The sequence below is a fragment of the Oryzias latipes genome, chromosome 3 (genome assembly GCF_053564925.1).
Source record: "Oryzias latipes strain Hd-rR chromosome 3, Olatipes_Hd-rR_3.1".
In the NCBI taxonomy this organism is placed as follows: Eukaryota; Metazoa; Chordata; class Actinopteri; order Beloniformes; family Adrianichthyidae; genus Oryzias; species Oryzias latipes.
In genome coordinates this window covers 14,478,623-14,490,780 of record NC_136239.1, presented here as the reverse complement: position 1 = coordinate 14,490,780, position 12,158 = coordinate 14,478,623, and the positions used below count along the sequence as shown (strand labels likewise).

At 40.2% G+C, this 12,158-nt stretch overlaps 1 protein-coding gene across 10 annotated transcripts in view; it reads left to right on the top strand.

Annotated features, from left to right (window-relative positions):
• The window catches only part of gramd2aa (GRAM domain containing 2Aa), a 29,309-nt gene that overhangs the window by 11,000 nt on the left and 6,151 nt on the right, over window positions 1–12,158 (top strand). For 4 of the 10 annotated variants that reach the window (XM_023952853.2, XM_078944237.1, XM_023952862.2 and 1 more), the window contains exons 3-6: window positions 7,471–7,528; window positions 8,676–8,748; window positions 10,212–10,315; window positions 11,479–11,577. In XM_023952853.2, the coding sequence (XP_023808621.1) occupies window positions 7,471–7,528; window positions 8,676–8,748; window positions 10,212–10,315; window positions 11,479–11,577 (334 nt within the window). Of the gene's footprint in view, window positions 1–5,489; window positions 5,830–7,470; window positions 7,529–8,456; window positions 8,749–10,211; window positions 10,316–11,478; window positions 11,578–12,158 lie in introns of those variants that run through there. The other 6 variants (XM_023952844.2, XM_078944236.1, XM_023952848.2 and 3 more) reach the window with 3 other exon arrangements.

Genomic DNA, 12,158 nt, shown 5'->3' with positions numbered 1-12,158 from the left:
GTTGGGCTTCGTTCACGTGGGAGCTTCATCGCCGGCTGCCAAACTTTCTGCCTCCAAAATGATGGCAGGGATTAGGGAGAGCGTGGAAAAAAACGGCTTTGCACGTGTCTTCGGCTTCACAATTCATTTTCTTTCATGGGATTAGGATTAGAAAAAACAACTATGTAGGATGAACCGGTATAATCTAAGCCGTAAACCCTGTTTGGATCTTTTTTAAAGAGTGGGTCTTTCTGGGCTCTGCTGCTGAAGGTCCGGCTCAAGCTGGCCTCTCAGCTCTCCCATCAGCTCACGGAGATGTGATGGGTGGAGAAGAGAGAGGCAGAGCGTGAGAGCGAAGCCTCCAGAGCTGCTTCCATCCCTCAGGGTCGCCTGTGTTTTTAATAATCACTCCTTCCTCTCCAACTGAGAGCTGCTGGGGAGACTATTTATAGGCGGAAGGCAGCAGGCAGGCATGAGGAGCGGCACACATGCGCTGTTATTCGTATCACGGGCACAGGACGTGTTGGTGGGGTGTTTGGGGGAGGAGCATCCTACATCAGGGTCAATCAACAAATCTGAGGGGGGTTAAGCAGAAGAAATCCTCTGATGAGGTGATCGATGCTAAAAAAGTGTTTGATTGTTGATTGATTTTATATTTTAGCTGTGTTTTTTTTTTCTAAAGCATTTTTAGGAAGTCTTAAAGTCGCTCTACGATCATCATTTGATGTTTTGTAGGTGTTCCCATTTGTCTTTTCGTTAAAATTATGTCGTTTTTAGCCAAAATTAAAAAAAAACTGTGTTGTTTTCCAGGACATAGTTTCTGCAGAGCAGCAGTAGTTAATCAGAAATTCACCTCCGAGTTGTGGGCTGGACTGTTGGCACGGAGTAAGCGTTCCCCCACTTCCCGTCATCCATCTGTTTACTGTGCAACAGAAATGGCGATCAATATTGGAGCTTGACGCCTGCAGAGTAAGCTCATCCATTTTGTTAAGCCTCAGTGGTGCATATCAGAGCTATCCAGCCGTACGGTTTAGATCCAGATACCAGCTCAGATTAGAAAAACAATGGCGTACATGGATGTATTTGTCTTTAAGTGGATGCATCAGAATGGAGCAGAGCAGAAAGCTTGTGACCCGCTGATGTAGATCCAAGGTCACATCTACAATGTTTTATAATCTGCTTTTTTTTCTGTCCACTACTGATTCACAAGGATTTGAACAAAGAAATAGTCAGAAATGCAAATTTCAGATTGTGTTAAGGTGTGTGGTCCTCCATCAGAGAAATGCTACAAGAACATGTTGAAAACTCCAAAAGCACAATTTCCATCCGAGTGGATCTTTAAAGGACTTTCTTCCTTTGGAAGGTTTTTATAAACCAAAGTGAGTCTTTGTTCATCCGACTGGAAAAAGTCATAAAATGCTGTTAAATTTGGACTCATTCCTGCAAAGAAGAGTAACTCTGTTACTTTCTTACTGTGGGAGTGATGAGCCTAAGGAAAAGTTTCCAAAGCACATGACTGTCAGACTTTTCAGATCCTAGTTGACCTTTTTTAGTTGTGACCTCAAAGTTTGCTCATTTTGAACAACTACACCAGCTGAAGCTGCTGTTTATTTAGGAAAAGTTTACAAAAAAAGGAGAGGACATGTCATGTTTTCTGCCAAAATGAGTTGACGACTTATAATCAAACAAATCGAAATAAAAGTGTTGTGCAAATTAAGACATTTTTATTCATTTGAAACCTTTTCCTCTGGTCAAAAACATTTTCTTCAAATATTTGTCACAGAAACCCCAATCTTCAGTAACTAAATCAAGATTTTACCACTGCATTCAAGATTAAACAGCACCATTCCTATTCTAAAACAGTTTTAATCCAATTCCGTGAGTTTTTAAATAGAAATAAAATCTTTGAAAAGTATCAATCTGGTTTTAGGACACACCACAGCACAGAGACAGCCTCTTGTTAAAATAGTAAATGATGTAACCTGGACTTTCAGGAACTCTGTCCTGGTACTACTGGATATGAGTGCAGCATTTGACACAATAGATCACAGTATTTTACTTAACTTACATGAGAGGTTTTATTCTTATCTCACAGATCAAAAATTTTATGTACGTATGGATATATGCTCCTCAAAGGTCTTTGAAATCTATTGTGGGGTCCCCCAAGGTTCAATTTTAGACCCACTACTTTTTAATCTATATTTGCTGCCACTTAGGGACGTCATGCTATGCTGATGACACACAACTCTACATTTGTCAGAAGTCAGAACTCTGTCTCCCCCTCTGGTCACCAGTGGGAACCACCTCCAGAGTTCTAGCCACAATTCCTGGATGCTGCACATCTGACTCTCGGTCACTCAATCAACTACAGCATACTTAAGTATCATTTGTGTCACTCTGACTTCCTTACCGAGCGTTAGATCTGGACCCGCTGTCTGCTGACCCTGACTCTGTTTGCGTCCCGCCTGCCCCGACCCTTGCCTGGATTTTGACCATCCCGTCTCTCCTCTGATGATCTCATTCTTGTTATCGACTCCTCCCTGACTGACCCTGATTTAGCTTTGTGGACTTTTAGCTGAGCTAAGAAACCTGCTGCCTATGGAACCAGCCGTCTGCCTGTTCTTGTGACAACATTGCTGTGTCTCCTGATGACGAAAAGTCAGTCAACATCCTCTTAAAATGCATTTTAAAAATCAAGTCATGGATGGCAGAGAACTTCCAGCTCAACCGGACAAAACAGAGGTTTTAGTAATCAGTTTTGAAGACAAGAGAGATTGTTTTATCTAAGCTAAAAAATATAAAACTTTTCAGTGTGTGAGAAATCACACTGACATGAAAATATGAAAAAAATTGGATTTTATCATCTTAAAAATATCTGCCCATTTTTCTCTGTTGCCAGCACAGAGATGCTAATGCATGCTTTTATTTCCAGCAGATTAGATTATTGTAATGCCCTGCTCTCTGGTCTTCTCAGAAGAAGGATATTGAACCCTCAACTGCTGCAGAAAACATTCGCGTGCAGACGAGGACCAGGGAGCGGGAACACATATCACTGATTTATCTGATATCATTTTAAAATTTGAGCCCTTGCGGACTCTGAGGTCCCCTGATTCAGGCCTTTTGTTTATTCCAAAAGTCAGAACTAAAACATACGACGAGGCCTCATTCAGTTTTTATGGACCTCGCCTGTGGAACAGCCTCCCAGAGAGCCTCAGGGCCGCAGAGACTGTTCGTTTTTAAAGGAATGCTTAAGACATACCTCTTTAATCTAGCTTTTAGTTGAAATTTTAGAATTTATTTGGTATTTTAATTATTTTATGTTGTATTTTTACTAATTGGATTTATTTGTATTCACTTTTACTGATTTATATCTATCTATATAAAATAATAATAATATAAAGTTTATCTGTGTACTTCTCTGGTTATTTATCAGTTTTAATTGTTTGTAACTCCAGTGTTTTCCTCAGAGGGATGAACAGGGTCACTGCAAGGGGATCTTCCAGGTTTGGCTCTTTGTTTAGATGTGGGGGGTCCTGTGGCAGCATATTCCGTCAACTTGAGTGGGGGTCAATGATGTGGATATGCCCCCAGAATATCGTTTCCCCACCTCAGTACAAAGCCAGGGGGGTTCTGGGCACTGAATGGGTTATAGACCAAAAAATGTATTAATGTCCTTTGCTTTTAAAATGTGATTGTTTTTATGTAAAGCACTTTGAGTTGGAAAAGTGCTAAAGAAATAAAGTATTTTTTTGATATGAGAAAATATTGTTATCCATGTTGATAATGATGACACAGTTACACACGACGCAGCACCACACAAAAACACAAACACAGACAAAAATGAGAAAAACATGAGTTTATAGACTAACAAATGAAGCTGGAGGCAGCACTAGAAACAGAAATTAGGCTATAAAAGAAAGAAAGTAAAGCTTATTTTTGATTTGTAACCCTTGTGCTATCCTCGGCGCTTTAACGTTGGGAGTTGGGTCATCTAGACCCACTAGACAGTGCGCTGAACCTTTTTTCTTCAATGATTTGTGATCTTCACTGGTGTCCATGGATTACATGAAATTTTTCCACCTTTGTCCACCTTTGTCATGGTAGGGAGAACACGTCAATGTAAGGATCGGGTCATCTGGACCCCATAGGATAGCACAATTAATGCATAGTACGGGGGACTTGTGAAGATTTTTTTTTCTATTTTTTTTTTTTTACTTCTGTTAATATTTTATATACTTTTAGCCTATTTGATTCTAAGTCATTTTACAGCATTTTGGGGTTGCAAACATTCTGAAAGTTTTTTATAATGTTGGAAAAAGCACTTTCAGAATAAGACAGGAAGTGGAACTATAACAGAACAAGATGGCAGGATAAATGAACACAAAACAGGAAATGCACACAAACAAAAGAAGAATAATAAACTGATTATGATAATGAATCCAACAGCAAAATGTGAATGATGCAGTAAATTCTGGAGGAGATGTGAGGATGTCTGCTGGACCTGAAAGTGGGTCATTTGTGGCGACAGAGGGAACTCCAGAACAATAAGGTCTTTGTTTTTAAAATTATTATGTACAAAAAAAAACATCTGAAAGCTCTGACCTTAATCCGCTGAAAATGTGAAAGACTACAAATGAGCAGAACATGCTCTCACAACCCCCCTCTAAAAATTTACATTTTTAAAACTTATTCACAACATTTGATATTAAATCTATAGTTTTCTTATTGCTGAATTTTTATGGCATTTTTCTACTCATTGTTCTGAAAAAAAATCAGACAATAGAAAAAACAACACCTAAAATGCAAAACTTTTGAAATATGCTTTTATTGTGTAAGGCACAATTATAGCATTGTAGCTCTGCATGGTAAAAAAAACAGTTCATACACAAGCTTTGACAAAAACTTTTTCATAATACATGGTTTTATATTGTAATACAGTCAGATTACTACTGCAGATGTTTAAAGACACATTCAAATGAAAATGATGTTTTTAACATGTTCCTTTAGCATCTTTCTCATGATGGAGGACATACATAAGGAAAATGAAGCCTAAAAGTGTAAATCTTTATTCAAATCACTACAATCGTCGGTCCACACACTCCATGCTCTGCTCCATTCTGATGCTTCTACTTGTAGATTACTAGATCCGTGTACGTCTTTGTTTTCCTCGTCTGAGCTGGTATCTGGATCAAAACGGCTGCATAGCTCCAACATTTCTCAACATTTTTGTTGCACCAGTGATGTTAGGTTTGGGTTGTGAGGAGCTGTAAACTAGTGTAAGCAACAAACACAAATGATGGCAATAAGCCTGGTGGACACACAAGAGGCGTGTCCCAGTTTTTTGGTTCATTTCAATGTTAGCACCAACAAAAAGTCCCCTTTATTGGCCACAATAACAAAAAACTTGAGAACAGCACACAAAGTGATCAGAAATGTGTAAAAATGCATCAACTTTGACCAGATTAAACCCCAGCAGCAATCCTGTGGAGTGATTCTGGACTTGAAGGTTTTTTAAGCCTGAGGGAACAAGCAGGCAGGAGTTTCAGTGTGACTCTGAAGAAGAGAAGAAAGGTGTCGTTTAAAAAAAGCTGCCGTCAGGCTGCCTTAAAACAGACATGGATCCAGACTAAACAGAGAGATGTCCCGACAGACATGGACCCATTCCTCTTCCTCCATCTGTGTTAACAACCTGTCCAGTGAGATGCAGAGCAGCGCTGAGGATGAAAACTCTGAAATCCCTGCAGCTGCATACAAAAGCCATAAAGGACTCCACTCAGTGGATCCTAGAAGGAGCCTGATACCACAGAGATGCCTCATCCGTGTTGTCACCCCTAAGCTCAAGTCAAACTGGTGGGTTTATCTGATTTCCTAAAATATTAGTGATAGTTCTGCAGCTTTAAAGCAAGAAATATCTAAAAGGATCTAAAAACTTTGAAGTAATGTCAGAAAATGTGTTGTTTTTGTTTCCCCGCATTTTTTAGAAAAACACTTCTGTCTCATTTTAGTTGTGATGAATGTGACAGAAAACAAAAAACGGTCCAGAAGTCATCCATCCTTCCTTTTCCTTAACCCGCCGGATTCCTTTTGGGGTGATGGGGGGGGGTTGCTGGAGCCTGTCCCGGCTGTTGTTGTGCGGTTGAAGGAGGGGTACGCCCGGGACAGGTCGCCAGTCCGTCACAGGGCAGGTCCAGAAGTCAAACATAAAAATAACTTGAAGGGAAAAAGTTAGTGGTGAAAAAACTAAACGGCTCATAAATGTAACTACACTTTTAGAATAAAATACAAAACAGAAAAACAACATTTACCAGATTTTTAGATCCTAAATATAATGTGATACAGCTGACTAAAAAAGGAACATCTGTTTGTTTTAGAGTCTTTGAGGTAACAGGAACGCTTTTACTGATGTGTGGAATGGAAAATTGGGCAGCATGGTGATGCAGTGATTAGCACAGTGAGAAGTCCCTGGTTCAAATCCCGGCTGCGACCTCTCTGTGTGGAGCTTGCGTGTTCTTCCCGTGCATGGGTGGGTTTTATCCAGTGACTCTGGCTTCCTCCCACCGCCCAAAAACACGCTTTGTAGGTTAATGTGGGACTCTAAATCAGTGGTTCTCAAACTGATGAGAAGCAGAACTGTCCTCCGCTTCGCGTCGGATGGTTCAGGCTTCCACGGCGTGTGTTCATTTCTGAAAAGGCACACTTCGAAGGCCATTAACCCTTTGGCATTTGGAGACGTAATTATTGTTGTCTACGGCAGTTGTAACGTCTGAAAAGAACGGTAATGCCGCCCGGACGCTGACGCACCGGTACGGAGGGGAAACCCACACCTAGAACTGTCATCAGTTTGTTGAAGAATAGAGAAATGCATGTGGAATGGATGTAATACCTCCATGCCCCCCCCCCAGGGAGGCACGCCCCACAGTTTGAGAACATACAAAGTGAATGATCCTTTATTTAATTTATTTATACTTTGTATAGAGCATCATTCACTTTGTACATGTCTTCCCTGGCAGGATTCTTTCTCCAGTCTTTCCCAGACAACAGTGCTAGCAGCAGGAATGTTTAAGATTTGAATGTGGTGTTAAAGTTGAACATATCTGGCTTCTTTTGTCACAGTTTAAGAAAGACTGAGGGACGAGAGAAAAACTAAAACCTAGCACAATTAATAAAACGGTACAATCATAATAAGACTATTGGGAACACATTTACAATATAGCAAGTGGTGATTGGTATTAATAACTTTCATGTTTATTGTTTATAAATGCATGTTTGGTTTTTCCATTAATCACTTGCCTGTTTTCATTTATTGCTGGTTCCTTGTTCTTCTGGTTCTTCCTGTATTCTTTCCTATTTTATTGCATTTTAATGTAATGACAATCCCGTTTTGAGTGGTGGTTAGTGGTTTATAGTGGATTTAGGTTTTCCTTGCTGCATTTTGAGCGTCTTCAACCTATTATGTTATGTTATCTGATGTATTTCTCTTTATCTTGATAGGTTTCACTTGGTTGAAGACCTGTCCTATGAAGACGTGAAGAAATGCTACAGGGGCTCGGTGAGCTTAGTTCCTTCTCTGTGTGAACATAATATAACCTGCTATAAATAGTGCTTTTCCCCCTTTAGTGTCACAGTTTGAGCTTAGAAGTGCTCAGTCCTTCACATTTCTGAGAATACAGTAACAAACCTTAATTAATGCTTAGTTATGCATTAAGTAAGGTTCAATGATAAACAGTAGTTAACTGCTATCTAACAGCATCAAATAATACGCCTAGTAATGCAAATTACAGCATGAAAAGGGTATGCTAACACATTTAATAGTTAAATCATGCTTAATTATGCATTCATTAATGTTAATAAAGTGTCCCTTATTATGAATTATTACCAAAGAAGCAGGGATGCTGATGGTGCTGTATGCCTTCATGTGGATCAAGTGTGTATTTATGTTAAAAAGCACAATTTATAAAAACAACAAACTAATCGGTCAGAACACAAACTGCTCTTTCATCACCCTGGAGTTTTCCTGACGGTGCACGACTGTCAGCTTCTATAAGTCCTGATGATTCTACCATGTGGCCTAATTTCATTAAAGGAGAATAAAGGAAGAAAAAACTGGAGACTGAGACTTTTGAGGTGAGGAGTTTTGTTGCTGCTGAGAGGAAAATGGCAGCTTTCCTTTTCAGAGAGACTAATGTGATCAGGAAGAGGAGTTTGCAAGAAAGTTAGAGGAAAGGGAAGGAGGAGCAGAGAGGAGTGAGTACCTGCTTGTAGCTCAGAAGGATGAAGGGCTGAGCGTGGAGGACGTGGAGGGGGGGGGGGGGGGTCACCTGGGAGCTGCGCAGACTGGAGTCTCTGTACTGGTGTAGTTTAGAAGAGGCAGCAGCTGCTGTTAGTCTGTATGTCTGTGTTGTGCGCATTAGACGCGGCAGTGCATGTGCATGCAGGAAGGGGGCGGAGCCCAGCACTGACCGGAGACAGGGAAACAGTGTGTCTCTTGCAGCGGTTTGCTCCAGGCCTTGGATGTGCGCGAGTGTGTTTGTGAGTACGGTGCCAACGTGCTGAGCCTGGTGCAGAGCTCGCGGCCACTGAGGGACAGGGTGTTTCCTGCGCCGAGCGGAGCCGGGGGCGCCGGCGGGACTGGTGCTGTGCAGGCAGGCCGGTCCACCAAGGAGCTGCTCATGTCTCTGCCCTGTCCCTCTGCACAGACTGTCAGCAAGTACAACTCGCAGTACCACAAACTCTTCCAATGCGTGCCCAAGGATGAAATTCTCATGAAAGGTACAGTGTTCGCTTTTCTGGGCTTATTCTAAAAATTATATATATATTTTGTGCTTGTATTTGTTTTTTGCAATTCAGTGAGTCAAACTTATGTTCTCTAATGTTAAAAATGGAATAAATCTGTTTATTGTTAAAAAGTATTATAACCTTAACCCTGCCAATAAATATGTCTAATTGATATTAGACATATTTATTTTGTAACTTTTTTTAAAGGACATTTATTCTGCTGTAACTTTAGGACAAAATGTAATTTATTTTCCAGTATAATTTCATGTTTAATGAAATTGAGCAACTTTGGTCTTAATTTAAAGTAATTTTGTTCTCTTATTTAGTCATTAAATTCCCACTCTGATCATCTTTTGATCTATTTTCACAAAAATCAAAACACCTTTGTTGTTCTCTAGTGCATAGTTTCATTTCTGAGTAGTGGTTGGGACTGTTGGCGTGGAGCAACCCCGCCCACCTTTCCCTTCCTGTCCCGGAGAGGAGCAGGAACCTTTTAATCACAGTTAATTACAAATACGCTCTTTCTCTTTAAAACAGCATTTTTTCAACTCCTCCTTTTTCACAACAATTTAAATAAAGAAATATTCTGAAATGCGATTTTAAGATTTCTCCTAATGTCCACCTTCATGAGAAAAATCCCACAAAAACATGTTAAAAACCCCAAAAACACAATTTTCACCGGAGAGGGTCTTTGAACTCTGCAGACTTCTGTGGAACAGTAAGATCTGCGTTTAGACTTCACACAGCCAAAACATTTTTGGAAAGAAAAAGAATCCAGGCAACATTCTAAAGTTTTCCTGCTTTTTATTCATTAAAGTGTGTCCTGGCGCTGTGTCCCTCCTGCATTGTGTTCTTCTGTTCTGCCATCTGCTGGAGCAGAGATCCCACACTCAGCTTCAAATCCATCTGCAAGTAAAAAATGAAACGATGGACAGGACTGCTGAAAATCCCTCTTTGACCTGCCTGCAAGGCCAAATATAGGCACGAGCCATGTGATGCCCCCACAAATGTGGAGCAAAAAATCTATAATCAACGAAAAATAAGAAATGTAAACAAACCCCACAAAAACAACAGCAGATGAGTGAACAATAAAGTAACAACAAAAACAACAATAAAAGACAACAAACCTTAAGGATGGAGGGACAGACAGATAAGCAGATGGACAGACAGACAAAAAAAGAAAAAAAAAGACGAATGCAGCCTCAACAGAGTCCTGCTTGTGCCTGTCCCTAGCCCGGTAAATGCAGAGGTTAGTGTCAGGACGAGCATTCAGCTTCAACTAATGAAACATATCAAATAGTTTACAGGAGAAGATAGATATGTATGGATAGATGATAGCATGGTTTGTAAGCATTTGAGACCCCAAAGACCCCCCCCCCCCCCCCCCCCCCCAATAGATTGGCTAAATTCAGGCCTGCAGCTTTTTGAAGACATTTCATCTCTTTTTGTTCCCTCAGTTTACTCCTGTGCTCTTCTCAGAGACATCCTTCTGCAGGGCCGCCTCTACATCTCCAGACACTGGCTGTGTTTCTACGCCAACCTCTTCGGCAAGGACATCAAGGTACAGACGTCCGACCAACACTCGCCTCTGGCTCGTGAAGGAACTCGAACCCTTCAAGTCACTAGTTTGGCTGACAGCCAGCTTAAAGTCAGATGCCTCCAGCGTCCGTCTTTGGTTCTTCATCATCTTAATGTCTTCTTTAGTCCCCTTCTTTATGACATGAGCGCTGTCAGATTCATCCAATCGTCTTTTTGAGTTTCCTCCATGAAGCTGTGGTCTTTCTTTCATTTCCTTGAAACCAAACCCTATCCTGAAATCTCTCTGAAGCAAAAGCCTATTTTCAGACTGCATTCCTCACATTCCCATTAAAGAAGACCACATTTTTCCTCACTGATGTTCTGAGAAAGCTTTGCTGTAAAGCTGTAAAGAGTCTGCGACCCCAGGCTCCGGAGCCACATGTGGCTTTTCCACCCCTCCTTTGTGGAGCTCTGGTTAAAAACGAATGAAAAAATTTTTCAGGTTAAAAACTAGTATTAAAGTTTGAGTAAAGTAACTCAAATGTTACTCAACTCCTTCTCAAACAGTTGAAGGACAGTTCGTTTCACAAGTCTAACATTTGAACAGATTTGGAGCACAGAGTTCTACAGAAAATCAATTGAAGGTCAGTAAGTACAGTCAGAATGAAGGTGCTCCGGATTTTAAGGTGGACTGTCTATTTTATAACAAATTCAAGGATTTTAAGTTCACCTTATAGTTTGAGAAATACTGATTTAAAGCTCCGATTTATGAATTCTAATAATAAATGTATGTTGTTGTTTTTTTAAAACTACATTTAAGATGATCCTGTGTGGTACAGGGTGTCTTTTATTTTGAAAGGAAGTTCATGTGAACCTCTGTCAAAGTTTAAACTATTTCATGGTTTGAAAATATTTTCTCTTTATTTTTATGTTTAATTTATAACAAGAAAACAATCATGTATTTATATTTATCATAATAGTAACAATAACTTAAATACAAAGCAGTGTCTGCTTTTTGTAAAGGTTACAGTAAGACTCTGCAGCTCTTTGTGGGTTGGAGTCGGTAGGAAATCGACCTGAATGGCTCTTTCAGGGTTAAAGGTCGCAGACCCCTGATCCTCTTTTGACTCATTGTTAGCGCCTTTATGTAGTTCTTTTTGGGGTTATCGTTTCTCTTTGTTTACGTTCATCTTTGTCCCTCTTAAGGTGGCGATTCCTGTTGTGTCTGTTAGGCTGGTGAAGAAACACAAAACAGCCGGTCTGGTGCCCAATGGCCTGGCAATCACCACAGACACCGGCCAGAAGGTAAATAAATAAAACAAACCTTCACCACAGCCTGACTAAAGTCTGTCAGGTTCAGGTCCAGAAAAGGAGGCAGAGACACCAGCCAGCAGCTCATAACTAAATGAATTGATCCAAAAAAATGTCCCACTAAAGAGAAGTCACAGGCAGAGGAGATGAAACGCCTCAACTCTGACAATGCAGAAAAGAAGTCAGGCTGGATGTAGAAAATCAACACAAAGTTAATGGAAATAAGGTCAATAAAGAACATCACCACAGAAACTGGATTGATAAAGGGGATTTGAGGATTTAACATGGAGTGGGTGGAATAACTAAAGTAAGGCTGATGCTAAAAACCAACAAAAGAAGCTAGAAACAAAGAAAAGAATGACTGAAATTAAACTACAACACAATACTAAAGAGACAAAACCAGATTATAGAAACAAGGACAGAAATATAAAGAACATCATAAAAATAAAATGACAGAAACACAAACAAACAGTAGCCAAATATTCAAAGAAAAAAAAAACGGATTTGAAGCAGAACAGATCCTGACATGATTACCTGAAGTTCAAAAAGTCAAAAAGCTGAGATGAAAACCAACA